Source organism: Desmodus rotundus, chromosome 1 (genome assembly GCF_022682495.2).
Source record: "Desmodus rotundus isolate HL8 chromosome 1, HLdesRot8A.1, whole genome shotgun sequence".
NCBI classification, from domain to species: Eukaryota; Metazoa; Chordata; class Mammalia; order Chiroptera; family Phyllostomidae; genus Desmodus; species Desmodus rotundus.
Genome location: NC_071387.1, coordinates 31,825,015 through 31,839,830, shown reverse-complemented (window position 1 = coordinate 31,839,830; position 14,816 = coordinate 31,825,015). Strand labels below are relative to the sequence as shown.

At 38.1% G+C, this 14,816-nt stretch overlaps 1 protein-coding gene and 1 non-coding gene across 5 annotated transcripts in view; one reads left to right on the top strand and one right to left on the bottom strand.

Annotated features, from left to right (window-relative positions):
• The window catches only part of UNC13B (unc-13 homolog B), a 206,842-nt gene that overhangs the window by 87,801 nt on the left and 104,225 nt on the right, over positions 1-14,816 (top strand). For all 4 annotated transcript variants that reach the window (XM_045195282.2, XM_045195278.2, XM_024560186.4 and 1 more), the window contains exon 8: positions 10,125-10,350. In XM_045195282.2, coding sequence (XP_045051217.2) covers positions 10,125-10,350 — 226 coding nt within the window. The remainder of the gene's footprint in view (positions 1-10,124; positions 10,351-14,816) is intronic.
• On the bottom strand, positions 12,011-12,205 carry LOC112304649 (U2 spliceosomal RNA). Its single transcript, XR_002974778.2, has one exon. It is a non-coding gene; the product is annotated as a U2 spliceosomal RNA (small nuclear RNA).

The window sequence follows — 14,816 nt, the reverse complement described above, 5'->3', positions numbered from 1 at the left end:
GGGAGGGAGAAAGAGAGGGAGAGGAACATTGATGTGTGAGAGAAACATCAATTGGTTGCCTCTTGCACACACCCAACCAGGGACCTAGCCTGCAACCCAGGCATATACCCTGACCAGGAATTGAACCAGTGACCTTTCAGTCTGTGGGACAACACCCAAACTACTGAGCCACACCAGTCACAGCCAGGCCTGTGAGTTTTAACAAACACATAGTCATGTAACCACAACCATAGTCAAGATATAGAGCAGTTCTATCAACCCTAAAAGTTCCCTATGTCACTTTGTAGTCAGCCTCTCCCACTCCTGGCCCATTAGAAACACTAATCTATATATGTCCCTATAGTATTGCCGTTTTCAAAAAGTCATATAGATGAAATTATATATTATGTAGGTTTTTGAGTCTAGCTTGTTTCACTTATAATAATGCATTTGAGATTCATGTATGTGTGTCAGTATTTCATTCCCTTTTATTCCTGAGTAGTACTTTACTGTATGGATGTACAATAGTTTGTTTTATCTATTTACCATTTGAAGGATACTTATGTTTTCAGTTTTTAGTGAATATGAATTCAACAACTATAAACATTCATTATAGGATTTTGTGTGAACATGTTTTTACTTCTGTTGTGTAAATGTATGGAAGGGGGATTGCTAGAATGTATGGTGTGTGTATAACTTTATAAGAAATACCCAGATTGTTTTCCTAAGTGGCCTACCACTTCGCCTTCTTACCAACAATGTCTGAGATTTCCAGTTGCTACATAGCCTCACCAACACTTTGTATTGTCAGGTGTTTTTTTTTTTTTTATTATTTCTATTTCTGTCTGCTTTATAAATGTGGCTGTTCCTTAACTTCTCCCTCTCCTTCTGTTTATGTAGCTTCCCCCTCCTTTATCCTGCATCTCTGCCTAATTATTTTTATTTATTTACATTTTAATTTATACCTATTTCTTTAAATATTTGTTGACCTACTTTGTGCTGGGCACTGTTTAGGTGATGCAGACCCCTGCCTGCGGGGCCCGTGTGTTGTGACTGCAGTGAACAAATTCACATGGACTACAGAATTCCTGTGGAGAAAAAGGAACAGCATGGCCTCTCTCTAAGTGAGAGAGAGGGCTCCGACCCCTGCCTGGACAGGCTTTTATTGTTTTTCTGGGTACATTACATCAAGGATGGTCCTCATTTACTATGCACAGGTTCACTGGAGGTGATTTCCTTTTACACATAACAAAGGAAAGAATGTTGCTAATTACTTCAAAGAGAATGATGCTGCAGATCAAGGGCAAAAGTGGTTGAACTGGTTATACTCCATACTTGGGAGGTTTAGCACAGATTTTAGGAAGTTACTTTAGAAATACGCAGTAAACATTTGCTGCCTCAATTCAGGGTGAGGGAGTTTAGCAAAAGCAGCCTCAAAGCAGCCTAGGTACAATGAAGGCCTGTTTCCCCACAGGAGAACCTATCCATGGGTGTGGGTCCTGTGTGCCGTCCTCACTCCCCTTCAGTTTTCTGAATCAGGGGCTGGGCTACATTCCCCATGCCATGTGGAATGGTCCCCTATATTTAAGCACTAAGAATACAACAATGAACAAAGTAGAAAACTCCCTCTCGTCATGGGAGCTTGTATTCTGAAAACTTCCAAGTCTTATGCTCCACATATTTTTCCTCAGCTCTACACCCACGTAATCATCTGTCCACCACACATATTCTTTTGAATATCTCTCTTAAATACCTTAAAGTGAATATATCTAATAATTAACTCATCCTTTCCCTCAATCTACCCCTCTTTTGTATTTCTCTTCTTGATGAATGCTATTTTATCTATCCTTTAGCTCAAGCTAAAAAAATTAAGGCAATATAAACTTCCACCAAGATGGAAGCATAGGTAGATACACTTTGCCTCCTCACACAACCAAAAGAACGACAAAAATACATTTAAAAACAAAAAATAACTAGCAATGCCAGAAAATTGAACTGTATGGAAGTCCAACAACCAAGGAGTTAAAGAAGAAACATTTATCCAGACTAGTAGGAGGGGCCAAGAGGATGTGTAGCAAGGTGGCAGCTGGCAGACTGGGCAGTCACATTTGTGTGTGGATAAACTGGGAGGAACAACTGGGGAGCCAGACAGACTGTGTAACCCAGGGTTCCAGCATGGAGAAATAAAGCCTCAAAACCTCTGGATGTAAAAACCTGTGGGGGTTGTGGTGGTAGGAGAAACTCCCAGCCTCACAGGAGAGTTCATTGGAGAGACCTGCAGGGTCCTAGAATGTACACAAACCCACCCACCTGGGAATCAGCACTAGAAGGGCCCAATTCGCTTGTGGGTAGTGGAGGAAGTGAGTGAAAGCCAGAGAGAGCTGAGCAAGTGGCACTGTTCCCTCTCCAACCCCTCCCCCACATATAGCACCACAATGCAACAACATGGGTTGCCCCACCCTGGAGAATAGCTAAGGCTCAGCCCCTTACTACGTGACAGGCATGCCAAGACAAAAAATATGGCCCAATTTAAAGAACAGATCAAAGCTCTAAAAATAGAACTAACAGATGAAGAGATAGCCAACCTATCAGATACAGAGTTCAAAACACTGGTAATCAGGATGTTCACAGAAAGATTGAGTATGGACACAAAATAGAGGAAGAAATGAAGGCTATGCAAAGTGAAATAAGGAAATATATACAGGGAACCAACAGTGACAGGAAGGAAACTGGGACTCAAATCAATGGTTTGGAGTAGCAGGAAGAAATAAACATTCAACCAGTATAGAATGAAGAAACAAGAATTCAAATAAAATGAGGACTGGCTTAGGAACCTCCAGGACAACCTTAAATGTTCCACCATCTGAATCATAAGGGTGCCAGAAGGAGAAGAGAGAGCAAGACATTTAAAATTATTGGAACAAATAATGAAGGAGAACCTCCCCAATCTGGCAAAGCAAATAGACTTCCAGGAAGTCCAGGAAGCCCAGAGAGTCCCAAAGAAGTTGGACCCAAGGAAGCACAAACTAAGGCACATCATCATTACATTGGCCAAGATTAAAGATAAGGAGAGAATCTTAAAAGCAGCAAGAGAAAAGGAGACAGTTACCTATAAAGGAGTTCCCATAAGTCTATAAGCTTATTTCTCAAAAGAAACCTTACAGGCAAGAAGGGGCTGGAAAGAAGTATTCAAAATCATGAAAGGCAAGGAACTACATCCAAAATTACTCTATCCAGCCAAAGTATCATTTAGAATGGGAGGGCAGATAAAGTGCTTCCCAGACAAGGTCAAGTGAAAGAAGTTCATCATCACCAGACCTTTATGATATGAAATGTTAAAGGGACTCATCTAAGAAAAAGATGAAGATCAAAAATATGAACGGCAAATGACAACAAATTCACAACTATCAACAACTGATCCTAAAAAACCAAAACTAAAATAAACTAGGCAAACAGCTATAACAGGAACAGAATCACAGAAATGGAGATCTTATGGAGGGTTATCAGCAGGGACAGGGAGAGGAGAGAATGGGGGAAAAGGTACAGGGAATAAGAAGCATAAATGGTAGCTACAAAATATACAGGAGGATGTTAAGAATAGTATAGGAAATGCAGAAGCCAATGAAGTTATATGTATGACCCATGGACATGAACTAAGTTGGGGGAATGCTGGTGGGAGCAGGGATGCCCGGTGGAGGGGAATAAAGGGGAGAAGAAATGGGACAACTGTAATAGCATAATCAATAAAATACATTTTTGAAAAATTTAGGCAATATTATATGGTCTTTATTCTCACTTCCTACATTCAATTACTTATTAAACCATATTGATTTTACCTTCAAAATATCTCATGAATGTATTCACTTCACTCCTTCTGCTACTTCCCTAGTTCAAGCCATCATCAGGTCAGTGCAGCCTCCTTACCAGCTTCCCTCACACCAGTGTCCAGTCCCCCTACCCTACCAACTCTTGGCCACACTTACCGCTATCCTTCTAAAATGACAAATCCGATCCTGTCGTTACCCTTCTTAAAGCTGTGTTAGCTGCGTATTATCCTCCAGATAATTCCAAATACCTAAGATTACTAAATTGCTCAACATTACTTAGACCTGCTTTGATCTGGTTCTTTTATAAACCCGAAGCCTCTCATTCAGATATGCTAGAATTATTTTCAGTTCTCTAAACGTGCCTTTGCATATAATTTCATTTCCCTGGAACATTTACCCCCCTTCCCTTTCTTGGTACTTGTGCCTAGCAAAACCTAACTGTCTTCATTAATTTTTCTATTGGCTAGTGAAATGTTTTGGTGCATTTTTGGTGTGGAGAAGGAAACTTTCTTCATTAACCTGGAATTATTTCTCTTACTGTGTTAAGTGACTGAGGTGACAAAGGGGAACTGATTGACCAGAGAGCATAACTATCGTTATTTTCATGTTTTAGGGATGAATCCTGTAGATGGGGTCAGGTCATTTGTCTGATTTATTCATGTTAACATTTATTGAACACCTACTATGTATGAGAAACTGCTATGCAGAACTATGCAACATTCAGAGATGAAGCAGTGTCTTGCAAGGAGAGGCTTCTTTGGTCCCAGAGTTTCAGCTGACAAACAGCATTGTCACTTGCCTGGAGCAATCTAGGTTGAAAGACATAATCTGAAGTTCCATGTGGTTATTTTTCAGTTTTCTTTTAAAAAGAAATGAAGTAATTACCCGTAGCAGTTGCTATGGCAACTGTGCTATGGCCTGGGAGAATTCTCTGCTAAACCTCCTCTCTGTCCATGCTTAGAAAGTTAAATAAATTATTAAAATTAAAAAGAGGGCGCAGTAAACCAATGTATCCTTTCTGAGAAGAAGACATAGGTGGTAGGAAGAAGGTAAGTACATAGGAAGAAGGCTGACTTCTCAGCATATAGTTCAATTAAACAGCCTGTGACTAGTAGTCCCATATCCCCAGCTTTGAAAGTTAGCTCAGGTAATGAAGCCAGCCTGTGTTGGCATCATTTGATGCTTCCAGGATTTTGAGTCTTAAAGCAAGTGTTCAAGGGAACTGCACTCTCATAACTCTGAGGGCTTTGTAACCCAGACGTGGCGACCTCTCAGCAGACATTAAGGCTGCCAGGGTGTGCTGATCTTCCTACTACCCATTTATTGGGCACCTATAAGCAAGCAATAATCTGGCAATGTGACAAAACTAATTTTTTCTTGTAATCCTTACAGAGAACAGTGAAACTCTTGCTATCATTATTCTCATATTAGAGATAGGAAACATCTCTACCTTTTTCAAGATTATATATCTAGGACATGGCAGGGCCAGAAGAACTTAGCTTTCACTACAATACCCAGATGAAGCCAAATTTTTCGTTGTTTCTTAGGATAAAGTCTTATTTTTTAGTGATTTCTTTGTCATTTTTTTGTTGCCTCAAATTCAGTTTGAGTGTAGGATAGGATTTAAAGTTAATTAATATTGAATTTTTTATTTTGAAAAATGAGTAGAAAATGTTTTGTTATTCAAAGCTTCTGTGTTTTCATAGATTTTATTAAAAATGTGTGGGTAATTGAGAAAAAATGGCCATCCCTGTGCAACCAACAGCTACAGTGTTTTATTACTTATTCGAAAAAGAGAAAGTAAGACCATTCACGGGCCTTTTAGCTTTCAGTAGAGAGCAGCAAAACTGGCCGCCATCGCTTCCAGACACGGGAATCACTCTCCCACTGTATCAGTGCTGAGCGTCTCATGGGTATACTGTGGTAGGCTCAGGTTTAAAGGACAGAGACAAGGAAAGGTTTTGTGGAGGCAGGTTGAATTTTTCTCATTTTGAGTAAAGAATGGTATATCAGCTTCTAAATGATGTTCTAGGCAAGGCGGAGGTTTGAAAGAGTACATAAGCAGTGGGGTTTTTGTTGTTGTTGTTATTCTCTATGTAGTGACTAACACGGTGCAAAGGCACTTTGTATGTGGGTTTGTATTATGCTTGGTAGTAGGCAGATGCTGTCTACATGTTATATTATGTAAAATTAATGGAATACAAGTAGGATAGGCTCAAATAAGGTAAGGTATATATTAATTGGTGGGATGGGGAAGTGATCTTTGAATTCTTCCTAAAATTGTCTCTGTCACTCTTCTTCTTTGCTACCACTTGCGGTGTTCTTAGGTCACTGGACTTATTTGGGCTGGGGAGAGCCGTGGAGTACGTAAGAATTTGAATTCCTTATAATTTTCTTGATTTTACCCTTTAACATATTCTCTCTGAACTATGAAGCTGAATATTCATGCATATAAGCATATATAATTTCATTCCCTTCCCCTCCCCTCTTTAAATCTCAGGAGACAGTTATCTGCAGTGAAATGTTACATCCTTTCAGGCTGGTTTCTTGAAGACTGTGTGTGTATGATATTAATAAATTTCAATCCAAAGTCCCAGTTATAGTCCTGATAGGATCTCCTGATTTTTCTTCCTCAGAGACAAGTAGTACCATTAGCCCCTGGTGTAGGAAACCCTTTCCTTTGGTTTGTTGGCTAAGGAGTGCAGTGACTTAAAGGAGGTGGTTTATTCTGGGAAAGGTCATTGGCTTTGTGCGGTGAACAATAGGCTGAGGACATGGTTTGACTTTCCTTAAAGCAACTCAGGTAGGCTGGAGGCCAACTTTGTTTAAGAGCTTGGAGAGTGGGTAGCCAGGTCTTTCCAGCAAGATATATAGCCCTAGGCTGACGTTACTGGCTGTGTTATCCAGCTGGCAAGGGCGTTTTGTTGAGTCTCACTGATTAGGTGTCCAGTAGGTGCTAAGAGGGGCCAAGTTCTGTCCTATCACTGGAATTTCTCATGGAGTATGTATTTTCTGTGATTTGAATCCTGAATATTTTCACTAAGGAACTGCTCAAAGGCAGCCTAAGAGAGCTCACATAATTAAGGTTTTAACCAACTGACAAAGGAGAGGGGAGTAGGGGAGGAACTGGATGAAAGAAGGTGAAGGGAGCAGCCAAAGAACATATATGCATGACCCATAGACACAGATAACAGTGTGGTGATGGCCAGAGGGGAGGGGGGGCAAGGATGGGCAAATGGGGGTGGGGGATGGGGACATCTGTAATAGTGTAAACAATAAAAATAAAGTAAAAGATCAAAACAAATAAAAAAGAAAAAATACCTAAGCTCTAAAAAGGCTTGAATTCTTTTTCCTTTTTTCTCTGGCCGGTAAAGTTCTATCTGTACTCCAGGTTTAAAGACAGGGACTCAATCCAAGACCACCACACACGGGAGAGCCTCCCTGTTCAGTATCTCACTCAGTTTTGTTCGAGTGCCTCCTCTGTGCTTGTGCCCATATTTGCCCCAGATTAAATTCTTTCCCCAGTTTACTTTTACAGGTTTATTTTCTATCATTCTCATTCATATTCTTTTTTTCTCTTTCTCTCTCATCTCACTTCATTTCCATATGTTTCCTAACTCTTGTTCCTTCCTACTTTTCATATTCTCTTTTCTTCTAGTCCCAACCTTTTCTTTCCATAGACACTTTATTTCTTAATATTTGTACTTTATTTCTTTAGTATAGAAATACTGTTAGCCTTTAGGAAAGTTTTGGAATATTCCTCCCCTTAGCCTAGCAAAATTAAAAAGCAAAGCATCATTTAGAAGTAATAGGTCAGATGCAGTGATAAGCTAAGGGCCCATCCACTCAGTTACTGGCTCTGGATCATGGATTCCTACTCTGGCTGAGCGACCCTCTCCTGGCCTCATAATCAGTAGGATTGTCTATCACTGCTCTCTCTCTGAGGACTCAGTCTTGGTTTTATGGGTTATGTGCTAATATTTCTCCTGCCAAAATTTAAGTAGACCTTTTGCTTTGTCTCCTTTGTTGCATCTCCCACCTTATCTGTATGCATGAATAATACAGTACCAACTTTCTCCACACTTACTGCTTCTGCGGGTTCAGGGAGAATGAAATCTGAAAGGCATACTGGTTTTCATCCCTTGATCCTTTCTAGTCTTCAGAACAACAGGTGCATCAAGGGTTAAAATCAATGCCTTCAAAGTCTTTTTCCTAATGTGTGATCAGACTGCTTTATAAGCAGAATGCTTTGCATCCCCTAGTTTTTGACTAATCTTATTCCTGCCCATTTTGAAGGTTAGTCACTTCGTTGTGCTGATATTTTCCCTGGGTGTCTGACCGCTATCCTCTTCTTTTATGTTCACATGTTTTCTTAAACTCAAATGGGAAAGTTTACCCCCACATCCTGCTGTATCCACAAGTGTTGTCTGGAATCCAATGTTCAAATTTTCTTCCTTGTATGAAAAACCCATATGTTTGTGCTCCCTGTCTCTGAGTAGTGGAGTTATCTACTTGGTTGTATAATGTAGAAGCCAAAGGGTTATTTTCCTGTTACCTTCTTTTTTGTCCCCAACTTTTATCATTACTGTCTGGATTTCCCCCCACCTAGTTCATGAACTTTTTTCTATTTCCATGGAATGGATGCAGGTTCTTATCTTCTTCATGAGAAATTATAAGAGCCTAATCTTATCATCTTCAAGGGACTTCCATTTCTCACACTACTACTAAGGGTTTGTTTTTTTTTAAATTACTAATATGAGGAGTCCATCATTTGCTAAATGTATGTCCATTTTGGGATGGTACATGTTCCTTTTCCTCATTGTGAGCCAAATGGGAACTTGGCAAGAAAGGACATATGAAAATTTGTTAATTAGACCCATATGGGGATGGTGTCAGAAATGGCTTCCCTGTAAAATAATCTATTGGGTTGTCCAAAAAGTTCATTTAGTTTTTTCTGTACAATGGCTCTAGTACTGCTTAGTTGTCTTTAACTTCATTCAAAACAATTTTGTTAGATTGTATTGTGACAGCTGTCATATCAGCATGCATTTAAAAAAAACTTATCAAAATTGGTGAATTTTTTGTGCAGCCATTTTAATATTGAAGATGGAAGAAGATACACAGTATTTTAGGCATATTATGTTTTATTGTTTCAAGGAAGGTAAAAACACAACTGAAACACAAAAAAGATTTGTGCAGTATAAGGAGAAGCTGCTGTGACTGATTGAATGCATCAAAAGTGGTTTACGAAGTTTCTTAGTACTATTTACATCTTGACCAAATAATCCTTTGCTGTGGGGCTGTCTCATGCATTGGAAGATGTTTAGCAGCATCCCTGGCCTCTACCCACTCACTAGAAGCTAGTAGGGGGAGATGGCCAACATACTCAAATATCCAAATTAATACAGTTATTGGTGAAAATGAAAAATGTGTATTTTATTTTACGGAAAAAATGAAATGGACTTTTTGGCCTACCCAACATAAAGCACTATTAGGCTGAGCTCCCTTTCCAAGCACAGTGGTGCCCATTTTCATTTTTTCTTGGAGCAGGTTGTATAACTGTGTTCATCATTTAGTTCTGGCCTAAAAAACAAAAATAATTCTAGGAAACTGTAGTCACCACTGTTAGATAAGCTTGGCTGCACTGTTAGCCTGATCCCAGCGGCAGTGCATGTGTTTTCTGCTTCTCCTTCAACCTGTGCTTTCGAAAGGGATTCTGAACCCAGGGTGTCAGTGCTTGAGGGGAATTGTTTAAAAAAATCCAATGTTGCAGCAAGGCAGTAAAACTGCTGTTCTTCTCAGCTGCATCTGGATCTTTTCGCTGACTTTTAAGCCTTGGCTTTGACCTTCTTGATTTACTGGACCAGCTTCTGATGTTGGACCTGTTTGTTTGGTTTGGCCATGTATTTTAAAGTCAGAAATCTGAGATTTTTTCTTTTTTAAGATATGGAAAAGCTATTTTTTTCCTTTTGCCCCCTTTTAATGCAGATTCTATTTTTGACATTTAAAAGCAGGTTTTCATTATGGGTATGATAGCTTGAGAAGTACAATTCAAAAGAATTCTGCATTGTGAAAATGCAACTTGGAACTCCTTCAAGAATCAGCACTAAAATTAAACCAAGTGTTCTATCTCTTTTGATAAGGAGAAGACTTGTGGGCATTGAGACAGTTCTGCACGTGGCTTGGAAGTCACTGGACTTGTGTGCAGTTCAGTTTGCTCTTGTTCTCAAGGCTTGTGGTTCCCTAAGTTAGAAGCAGAAAAATTCTGAACAACTAAATAAAGCTGGGGTACTTTGACTGACTGTGCTCGTTCCACAGCTTTTGAAGATCCTGACAGTGCCGTGGATGACCGAGATAGTGACTACCGCAGTGAGACCAGCAACAGCATCCCACCACCGTACTGTTCGACTTCGCAGCCCAATGCTTCTGTGCATCAGTTTCCAGTGCCTGTGCGGTTGCCACAGCAGCTGCTACTTCACTCTTGCAATGACTCTGTGCAAAGTTATGATTATGACCTCGATTACCCAGAGCGGCGGGCTCTCAGGTGGGTACTGGGAACAGAGCACTTTCTTTTCCTAGTGCGCAGATCCCGGGATACGACTGACATCAAGGGTTTGGGCACTTTAACTGGAGGTGGTAGCACATGTGTAGCAGTAGGACGGGCCAGGCTACAGCCATTTTGTGCAGATTCTCAGTCTTTTTTTTTTCTCTTCCACACATTCACATATATATATTTACATCAGTACTACTTTTCTTTATGATTAATGACTTAACTGGCGTGCCCACTGGAGATGGGTGTCTGAAAAAAGCCTGCTTGAGGCTCTGCCCAGCCCAGAGATTTTGATTCACCCTTCGCCAAGATCAAAAAAGGAAACTCACAGATGTTAAATGTTTGGATAACCCTTCCTACCTAAATATTTCCCTTCTGAACTTCAGAAGAAAACTAATACGGATTTCTCCGTAGCAGGTTCATACTTTTGCTAGAACTTTAAAAAACATTTTATTTTATTTCTTCAACATATAAAACATTTACATGGTTAAAAAAATGTTAAGGTGCAATACAGCATACAGCAAAGAATCTCCCACCCACATCTTTTGTCCTCCCTCATCCTATCCTCTTTCTTTCTCCTACTTCCCTGACCACCCTTGTTTATTTCCTATGTATCCTTCTATACACTGTTTTCATATATTTATGAATATAAAAGCAAACACAAAAGGATACGCTCTCCCTCTTCCCCCAACTTTAAAAAAAATTCAAACTTATACTTTAGAGAACTAACACAGTGAACCACCCTTTTCATGTTGCCTAGATTCACCAGTTTCGTTAACTTTCTGCCACATTTACTTTATCTCATCTTCTCTAATACATGTCAATAAACACATACCTTATTTTCCTGAACTGTTTGAAAGGAAGTTGCAGATATCATGTTACTTCACCATGTTATAACTCCTAAGTAAAAGGACTTTCTCTTACATAACCTCAATACTATGATCCTGCTCCGGAATTAATACAATGATGTTACTTAATATATAGAACATATTTTAATTTCTCCAGCTGTCCTAGTAATGTATGTGTATGTATATATGTATAGATGTATATTTGTGTGTGTATATATGTGTATTTCTGTATATTAAAAATATATATATTCCTTTTTGATCCAGGATTTAGTCAATGATCACGGTGCCTTACGTTTGATATTCCTGGTTCTGTAGTCTCCTATAATCTAACAGAATGTCCTTACTTTTCTTTTTTGGTCTTGTAAGACACTACATTTTTTAAAGAGTTCAGGCCAGTTTTGAGAATGCCCCTTAATTTTGTTTTCAGTTGTTTCTTCATGTTTACAATCAGATTAAACATTTTTGGCAAAAACACTACATAGATGATGTTTCTTTCACATAAGGTTACTTCGTCTCATTATTGATGTTTAGTTTGTTCTCTTGGTTAATAAATCTGTATATACCAGATTTTTCCAATGTAAAGTTACCTTTCCCCTTTGTAATTAAGTATGTCTGGGGTGATACCTGAGATTGTGTAAATATCCTGTTACCCCGACAACCTTTAACTCATTGACTTTAGCAGCCACTGATGATCCTTGCCTGAACCAGTTATTTCATTGGTTGGAGTTTAGTTTTGTCTTTTAAAAAAATATTTTATTTATTTATTCATTTATTCATTTATTTATTATTTGTTTATTTATTTATTTTCTTGGTGCACTGTTCCCAGAAGTACTGCAGTGCCTTGTTGATGTGCAAAGTGTGCAAAGTGGATGGAGCAAGCTCCTATTCCATCTCCCAGCTCCAAAAATCCATTTAATATAATGTCGTCGGATAAAGGACATATCTTAAAATGATAAGAACAGATAATACACTCGGTTTTTGCCAAAAGGCCAGGAAGCAGTGGAGTTTGGTTTTTAAGAAACCATTCCAATTTAGCTCATGCTTTTGGTCCGACATTCACCATACCATAGGATGATCTCCTTTTTTTGCCCACCTTACCAAATTGGTGAATATTTATCCTGAGCCTCAGATGGTGGTCTACCTGCTAGACATCATTCTGTCTCAGTTTACTATCATTACTAAATATATTTTCAGTGAAATTTTTTCATATATCAACCATCAGATAAGATAGAATTCTCACTCTATAATCTGATTCTAAAAAGAAACATGCCAGGAGTCCTACCACAGTTGGTCCCAACTCCTTACTGATTAATAAATTAAATATTTGCATATGTTATTTATTTGATTTTAGTTATTTATATTTTCCCACTGTAAGAAAAAAAAACATAATAGAAAGAAAATTTTGGCCCTCTTTCCCCTCTGTATTTGTAAGCATTAAGTGCAGGCCAGTAGTAATAACGGCACATCAACCTAAGTGACTACACACTCTGCTGGATAACTGCATAATACTTAGTCATTACCCTATTATCATTTCATTTATTTCCTGGGCTAGTGCTGTAATAATAACACTTTGAGGAGCATTAGTGATGTACTTTAAGTTGCAAATTTTTTAAAAAAGTTTTCTTCAATTGATCCCATATAAATTTGATTAAAAAGTAAATAATTTATCATCTCTAGCAGAGGAAAAGTTAATATGATTTTTAAGTAAACTTTTATCATATACATTTTTAACTTAAATGTTTGAAGTGATTTCTCCTTTAAAAAGTTTTGAAGAAATTGTATCACTAGTCTGAGTTCTTAAATTTTTTAAGAGGAACATTTAAAATCCTTGAGGGAACAAACGTGTCTGCAGTACCTTCCAGTAAATTAGAAGTGTAAAAATAACTAGCTTCATTCAATATAGCCATGGCTATCTATTGATTTTAAGCTGTCACTATAAAGACCTCTCCAAGACTGGAATTAGTTTAGTTTGCATTTCTGAGGAGACTGGAGATTAATGAAACTGCATGTGAAAAAAATATAGGCGAAGTTAATTTCCTCGCTCTATGAAATGGGCTTTTGCCTAATGAGTCCAGAGTAATGGGAAATGCATGTAAATTATGTAAAATACAGAATTTGAGGTTTCACAGTAGAATTGGACTTTGTGAGATAATATGTAGCCAAAGTATTTCTAGTGTTAAGAGGTGTCAAAAGACTATCAGTCTCACTCTTAAAGATTTTTAGTGACTAAGTTACCACTTTGACCTTGTTTCTGTTTCCTAAATAAACACCATTGGATGTGAGATCTAAAAAAGAAAACACTGAGCTGACAAGCTTCTAGTCTGCAGGCCTACACCCTAGTCTACACCCCTACCTCACTACACAGGAAACAGGCAGTCTCTAACCTAACTGAAGGAGAGGTCCGCTGTCTTCTGTATCCATTCACCTAAGCTGCACATGTCACTTCTGCTGTCGTGATCAGTGTAGAGAAAGACATTCATTTCACTGTAATCTTCAGTGCATATAGCCTTATATTGCACACACGCAAAACCCCCCAAATTGTAACCTTTAAATAATTTGCTCTTTTTGGTACTGTAACAAGGTGTGACTTCTGAAAATAAGTCAAAGATTGTTTTCATTATGTATATATTTTTTCTTTCTAAAAGAAATATGTCTGACCACATTCTTGGCTTACTGCCTCAGATCTAACTTTCAGCAGGTTAACAGCTTGGCTTCTCTCAGACCCAAATTCATCAACAAATTTAGGTTTCTTGAAATCTTTTTATATATTTTCATAGAATACTTAACAGTTCTAAACTTTGACATCATAGATGCATCCTGTATATCAGTGATTTTCAACTGGTATGCTACAAGAATTTTTAAATACTTTTGCAATACCTGACTATTTGGTCAGGTGCACAGACCTCTTTTTCCTTAAATTGTTAGATTAAAAAAAAATGACAACAGCCAACACAATAGTCATCTTGTGTGAATGAATCAAAATTATACCTAATTTTTTGATTAGATTGGCAAAGAAATATACTTTTCGGCGTGCTGAAGAATTTTAGTAGTTAGCTTGTATGTGCCATGAAATGTGAAAGGTTGAGAATTACTACTATATATTGATAAGACATGTTCATTTTGTTTGTTTCTTTCTTAGAAAATAAAGCTCATGGTAGCAAGTGAAGAATTTTAAAGTTATTGTTATAGCTGCTCTTTTTTTGATGTGGAAAATACTCTTTGATTATAGTGCTATAATATTGATTTAAGATTATGTGGATTTCCTTGTATTTTTTCAGTCCGAATGGGTTTTTATCAAATTGACAATTTTACTAATTCTAGTTTTTCACTGAATGTACACTAAATTTCATTTGTTTCTTTCTTTTCCCTATTTTTCCTTTTTTTCTTTGCCTTACTATTCCTTCACATTTATCCCTTTACATCAGACAAGGCTTGCAGGCTGAAGTTGACAGAATTAGGGTTATTTCTGCTTTCTCTGATGTTGACAATGAAGAGCAAGAAGGTATACATGAGCAGATGGAGGGGAAAATATCACAAGAGTTTCTAGAAAACAGTAACATAAATATAAAACAAGCAGAAGGAAAGGAAATTAGAACTCTTTCAAAAACTGAT